The following is a 7,018-nucleotide window of genomic DNA, read 5'->3' as shown; positions in this document are numbered from 1 at the left end:
GTTGTATGAATTTAATTATATTAAAATTAAAATCTGGCCGGAGGACGTCTGGATTTAATTAAAATCACTGCCTGCAAATATATCTGGCTAGACAACTAAGGAAATTGTATGGAGTAAAAAAATACTGCCTTTTTTTAAAAAAAAAAAAATTATTATTATTATTATTATTATTATTATTATTATTATTGTGTTGTTTCTTTATTTATCATTTAATTGTTTTTTATTTGAATAGAGATAAAATGTAGTCTATTTGATTATTCTTTTTATATAAGAAATCAAGTTACTAATTCCTATACACAAATACATACTATACTTTTAATTAAAATTGATCTTAGGAGGTCGATTCTTTTAACGCCAAGAATAAAAAAATGCAAACTGATTTTTGGAGGTTAATTTGTTTTTTTTTCCGCCAAAAATAAATAAATTGAAGAGTATTGCAAAACCCCATAAATTTTAAGATTTATAATTTTGACAATTATGAAATTGTTGGTGGGTTGGGTTTAAGATATGAGTCTTCTTTAATTTTGTTCTATTCGTAGGATCCATATCCATATGGCATAAAAATCTAATTTATTTTGTCATGTAATATTTTTTATTTGATAAATTTAATTGAGTGATTTAATAAAAGAAAATCTTTAAATTGAGTGATTTATTGTTACAAAATAAAATTAAATGACTTTACTAAATAATTATTCATAGTTGAGTGACTTTTAAGATATTTACTCTTGTAATATCATCAAAATGAACCAAGTTTCGAATAGGGAAGGAGAGGTAGTGGAGATATGATATCGCTAGGCCGAAACTTCGTTGGTTAGTCGGCAAGCAACAAAGAAAGTTAAGAAAAAATCAAGAGTTAAAGCTCGTTTAGGGTGACAAGACTGAAAAATGAGTCTAAATATAAGTAACCCACGCAACTGTCCATAATTTTTATGGATTGCATTTAAGATAATTTGAATAAGTTCAATCTCAATTCATTTTAGTCTTGATCAGTTTATTCATTTTTAAAAGAGTCTTCAATTGAGTTCAATTTAATTTCCAATTTCAATCTATTTTAAGACTCTTTGTTTGCATTGGTGAATGTGTGTTCTCATATTAAAAGTATGAATTACTATGTAGTATCTTATATTTTTTAGGATTTATCTATAAATTTATGACTTTTATTTATTTATTTATTTTTATTTGCTTGCATTGAAATTCAAATTGTGGTTTTAAAAGCTAAATAACAATATGTTAAAATTATTGAGACAAAAGAGTCAAATTGAGCGAGTACCCAACCCAATTTTTTAGCATATTTGAGCCCAAAGTAAATTTAGGCGGGTCATAAACCCAACTTGATTTATATTTTGAAAAAATTACTGATTTTAGCGATATTTTATTTATTTATTACCATTTATAGTAATATATAACAACATTATGACAAATAAATTAAAAGTGAATTATGCATGCAATATAAATATATTATAAGTGTTTTAAAATATATTATGCTGATTTGGTAAGAAATTACCAAGTGTATTAAAATATGTGGTAAATATATTATCAATTAATAAAACCTGTATTATACTATGTGTTTATAAGTTATTCTTCCTAATAGGTAGGGGTGTTCACGGTTTGGATAAAAACCTATCCAAATCGAAAAACTTAACCAAACCGATTTTTATTTGGGTTAGGTGTGGTTTGGTTTTAGATTTTTAAAAACCGATAGTATATGGGCTGGTTATGATTTTGTTCAAAAAAATCGAAGAAATAACCGAACCGAACCGACAAGTTATATACATATATTTTATTGTTATACATACATAATATATTATTTTTATTAACAACTTTAAAGATCTTATATGTGTTTTCATCAAAATTTATTTATAATTTACTTATGAAAGAAAAAATGCCCAATGTGAGAAGATTTATCTTATTGGTTTTATATATATGAGTGTGTCTATGACAATTCTTTATAAGATTGAAAATATCAATGTCTCTTTCTTCTAAGCCAAAATAATGAAATTGGAAGCTTTATTCATAGTAAATTCAATGATGAAAAATTATGTAATATCAGTCATTCTAACTATTTTAATTTTAAATAAATTGTTGTCATTTTTTTAACGCTTTGAATGAATTGTTTTTTTTTAATTTTTGTCTATGGTTAATAATCGAACCGAAACCGATAAGAACCAAACTGATAAATATAATACTATATTTGGTTTGGTTTGGCTTGGTTTTAATAATTTTAAAACCGATTAAGTTGATTTGATTTTAATTTTGACCAATAACCGATCCAAACCGACCCATAAACACCCTTACTAATAGGTATTAAAAATGTATTATTCAAAATTCGACTTCCCAAGCTCATCTTAATGCCATTGAATAACATAAGAGAAGCTATTTCACAAGAATCAAGATTCATAATCGACATACTTTCGGAGAAAGACGAGGGAAGATCTGTAACTGAATGATATAGAAATGGTTTTGAAAATTGGAGGGAGAATTGAAAAAGTGAACGGCAGAGAACTAACTTACAGTGAGTTCGCCGAGAAATATATGTCCCAAAACCAACCTGTGCTTCTTACCGGACTTATGGATGATTGGAGGGCTTGCAAGGATTGGGTTTTAGCTAATGGAAAACCCAATCTTCACTTTTTCTCTACCCATTTTGGGAAATCCAAAGTTCAGGTAAGATATTATTTCTTCGACCCAATTCGTTAAATCCCCTAATTCGGACTCTTTTTTTAGGTTTTTGGGTTTGTGGTCAATTACTGGTGATTTGCAGGTTGCAGATTGTGGGACTAGAGAGTTCACTGATCAGAAGAGAATAGAAATGACTGTTTCTGAATTTGTTGATCATTGGCTTCGTGATTGTGGTGCTGGTGACGGGTCTTTATTGTATTTGAAGGACTGGCATTTTGTAAAGGTATCAACTTTGGATCCGCCAAAATGTGAAATAGCTAAATTCAATGTTATGCTGCTTGTGAATCTTTTTTAAAACTTTCTTGAAGGAAAACTAGCTATATGGATGCAATTGATATATGTGCTACTGATCATTGATTTCGTAAAGTTTGTTGTACTCCTGCTGTGAAATAGTGGAATACTACTTCTTTATTCTTGGAGAAAGAAAAATGTTGTCCAAATTAAAAGAGGAGTTTTGTTAAATGCTATCAGCACACATAAAGTAGAATGTAGAGTGTTTGAAAAAATGGTTTGTGGATAGTTATTCTCTATGATCCCAACAATCAAAGTCGATATAGGAATATAGCATATTGTCTGCCCCCCACACTTAACATATTGTGGAGGGACTCTATTTTTAAGAAGCTTTTACTAGGTCCATTGCTTACATATATTTTGTGTTATAGTACTCCTTTTCACTGTGATAATGTTTGTTTCAGGATTTAATTAAGCTGATAAATCTCTTTTTAAGCATATTAGCAGAAAAGTATACGTAGCTTGTTGATTTTCTCATAGAACTACACTTTGTGTATACTTGTTCAGTTTTTCTTTTTGAGAAGGAAGGATGCTTGTTCAGTTTTGTTTCCGTGACATTATATATTGGGATACACTTGTGTAACATAAGATGAAAAACGTACTCCATAGAAACTGAATGAGTAGATTACATATTAAATTGTAATTTTTCAATCATAATGGGGAGATTAGGAGTTACATTTTCTTCATTCGCAAGGTTACACTGGCATCGTAAGTAGGATTTGAAATGTATATCTCCATCTTTTTCTTTGGTCCGTCTTTCAAAAGTTGCTGCTTGTTCCAGCCTTCTTTTTTCCATCCTATCAAAAAATTCTTAGCCTGTTTCTCTTGCTAATTTTGAAATTCAAACCTTTTTAGGAATATCCAGAGTATATTGCATACAGAACTCCCATGGACTTTTCAGATGACTGGCTGAATTTCTATCTTGACAAATTTCGTATGCATAATGATCCTGATACATATAGTGAGAGAGATAAAATAAGTTGCTCTGACTATCGTTTTGTATACATGGGATCAAAAGGTCTGACCATTGTCGCGGTAATTTCTTTCTTGTGAGACACGGTTGTTATTTTCCATGGCTCGAGCAATAAATTAGTTTTTTTTTAATCCAATACCTAGTACTTTTGAGAAGTTTTTAAACTTTTGAAATGGATGTAGGAACATGGACACCTCTTCATGCCGATGTATTCAGGTCATACAGTTGGTCTGCAAATGTCTGTGGAAAAAAACAGTGGTATTTTCTGCCTCCAAGTCAACATCACTTGGTTTTTGACAGGTGTAGTACATTCTTTTGGTATCCATGGACTTTCCTTAGACCATTTTTCTTTTCCTGCCAACATTTTCCATAAACTTTGAAAATGATATTGAGTTGAAACTGTGAATGTTTGGAAAAAAATTGTCTGAGTGACTGAGAAAGAAATGTACGCTGCTGAACCCTGAAAGTTCTGATGTCAAGGTCCAAGCAGATGCGCCATATCAACGCAAACATGTATCTCAAAAGAAGTTTGCACATATTTTATGTTGGTTTTACATATATTCACAATCTTCTATAGACAGATGTCACAGAATATTAACATAGGAACATCAAACACGTGTGAATAACTATCAGTTTCCTAGATCAATGCATTACAAAATGATGTAAAATTCAAATCTTCACATTATGTGTTTTCCCTTTCATACTGTTATTGATAACTATAAACTTGTAATGGCACTTATGATTGGTTTAAAGTGATAAAGTTGCCCTGTATTGCTATAAGTAAATTACTTTAATAGGGAAAAAGATGTTAGTGGAACAAACGATGCTTTTATCTTCGGTGAGTTCACATATTTATTCTCTTTGTTTACTCAGGAATATGAAAAGTTCCGTATATGACATCTTTGCTGACGTTTCTCAATCAAAATTTCCTGGATTTGAAAAGGTAATTTGCTAGTTACTTTTTCCATAAAGTATGTCTCTCTGGCATTTTTTCCTTGGGATTTAAGTGTTCTTTCGGCTTTTTAGTGTTTAGTTTTTGACTTCCATCATAAGTTCAGGCTATCTGGTGGGAGTGCACCCAAGAGGAAAATGAAGTAATCTTCGTTCCCAGTGGATGGTATCATCAAGTTCATAATCTGGTATTGTTGCTTTAATCAAATGTGTCTTATTTTTCATGGCCTATGTTTCTTCATATAGTATAAATTATCTACAGCTTTTCATTCAACTGAAAAACTTGAGTAGTTTACCTTGTATTAGATCCTAACTTCCTCCTTTTACTACACTGCTTGCTGCTTAGTGCTTTCTATAAAGCTGACCTATGGCTTATGGGGTTATAGTGCTAAAATTGAAACAAGTACCGCTGCAATTTGCTCTCTTGGAAAGTTTTACTCTTGAGTTCCATAAAAGGATCTAATAGTGAGGTGGTTACTGTCCTAATTACATCCATCACATGTTAGATGAGAATGAATCGCTTATCGCTTAGTTTCAGATGAAATATCTTCTACGTATACTGGACATAACTGTTTAACACGGACAGGGTATATATATTTCTGTAGGGGATCCATTGTTAACTTGGATCTGTTTCTCATAACAATTGACAGTAGATTCTGGTAAAAGACGGATCGTTCTAATTGTTCTTATATGGCTGTTGGAAGGAAGATATGATCAATCTTTGCATGTTATTAAGCTGAGAATTGCATTTGAGATACAGCTTTCTAGTATTTATTTCAAGAATCTAGGGCCTGTATCTCTGCTACATCAAAGTATGTTACATGAATTGCAGGAGGATACCATATCCATAAATCATAACTGGTTCAATGGATATAATTTATCTTGGGTGGTAAGTAAAATTGCTATAAAATGCTTGCTTACTAGCCTTTTACATGAATATAGTTATTATCTTTTCCTCAGAAACTAATCATATCTGTATATGTGATATTAGTGGGATTTGCTTTTAAAAGATTACAATGAGGCTAGTGAATACATTGAAGACCTCAAAGGATGCGATGACTTTGAGGAGCTTTGCCAACGAAATCTTGCCGCTAATACAGGTCTGCCCTTGATCAAAAGTTCTAGTATGTTTAGCAAGATAATGGTGGGGTCCTGGGGGATGTACAGCATTGTGTAACGAACTTACAATTGTGGGTTAGCCTAGTCTTCTAACATGACTGTTTGTTTTGGGCTTTGTTATCTTTTGTTTGAAATTCTTTGTGAGTTCACTTAAAGAAGGGAGAACAGTAATCATCTGATTGATGGTGCCAGCATCTTGACAATCCGGCTATTTTTTCCTTTTCTTTTGTAGGCATGAATTTCTACGACTTCTTCATCTTCATTGTGCGCTTTGCCTTTGCAAATGTAGTCCTACTACATACATTTGCCCAGGTAAAGAACGAAACAAGTCGGAAACCATCAAAAGCACTGCAGCATATATGTTTTAACCTCGAATCAATAAGAAGTACCGCTGTGAAAATGAAACCCATAAATACAGGGGACAGACAAGGTGTTTTACTTGACTTGAGGAAAAACTTGGAGGATCACTCATTTATAGAGCTCTGTGCAGCTGTTGGAAAAGCATATGAACTGATATATGACACAGATGAGATGACCCCCACATTATTGCAGTGTACGGACTTGATGTGTACTAGTTTTGTTAGATCTCAAGTTCAGAGTTCTGAAGACCTAGTTGCCTTTATCGATGATCCTTTGACAAAATTAGGTGGTGCTTTTTCTCGTTAGGAATATCTGTATACATATATGAAATAAGAAGTTCATGTCCTTCGCATATCGATAGATGACAGCACGCTGATTCTGAAGGAGTACATCAGGTTTATCATCACCCTCTTTTACATGTTAGTGTTTCCATTACTACTAGGAGCTACATTACACTACTTATAAAGTTATATTTATGATTTCACAAAGCGCAATAGGGAAAATTATGTTCTTGAATATTTTTCTTTTAATATGCATGCATTACCTTACATATTCAGTTAATACGGAATAATAGATGGAGTATCTCTGATAATATGATTTGACTATTGTTTTATTCTTAAATGCTTGAACATGTTGGAGAATTAA

At 31.6% G+C, this 7,018-nt stretch overlaps 1 protein-coding gene across 2 annotated transcripts; it reads left to right on the top strand.

Annotated features, from left to right (window-relative positions):
* Positions 1 to 2,366: 2,366 nt before the first annotated feature.
* LOC125851106 (uncharacterized) lies at positions 2,367 to 6,800 on the top strand. Of its 2 annotated transcripts, none has more exons than XM_049530895.1 (9): positions 2,367 to 2,664; positions 2,762 to 2,902; positions 3,826 to 3,988; positions 4,126 to 4,243; positions 4,817 to 4,886; positions 5,002 to 5,082; positions 5,727 to 5,783; positions 5,886 to 5,994; positions 6,246 to 6,800. In XM_049530895.1, the coding sequence occupies exons 1-9, from the start codon at positions 2,455 to 2,457 to the stop codon at positions 6,677 to 6,679; spliced, it is 1,383 nt and encodes a 460-aa protein (XP_049386852.1). In that variant the 5' UTR covers positions 2,367 to 2,454; the 3' UTR covers positions 6,680 to 6,800. The 2 variants fall into 2 exon arrangements, with proteins under 2 accessions (XP_049386852.1, XP_049386853.1); XM_049530896.1 differs by having other exon boundaries at positions 2,427 to 2,664; positions 2,725 to 2,902.
* The last annotated feature ends 218 nt before the right edge of the window (positions 6,801 to 7,018 follow it).

This window comes from Solanum stenotomum, unplaced genomic scaffold (genome assembly GCF_019186545.1).
Source record: "Solanum stenotomum isolate F172 unplaced genomic scaffold, ASM1918654v1 scaffold22251, whole genome shotgun sequence".
In the NCBI taxonomy this organism is placed as follows: domain Eukaryota; kingdom Viridiplantae; phylum Streptophyta; class Magnoliopsida; order Solanales; family Solanaceae; genus Solanum; species Solanum stenotomum.
The sequence above is the reverse complement of the archived record's forward strand: the minus strand, read 5'-3'. Positions and strand labels throughout refer to the sequence as shown.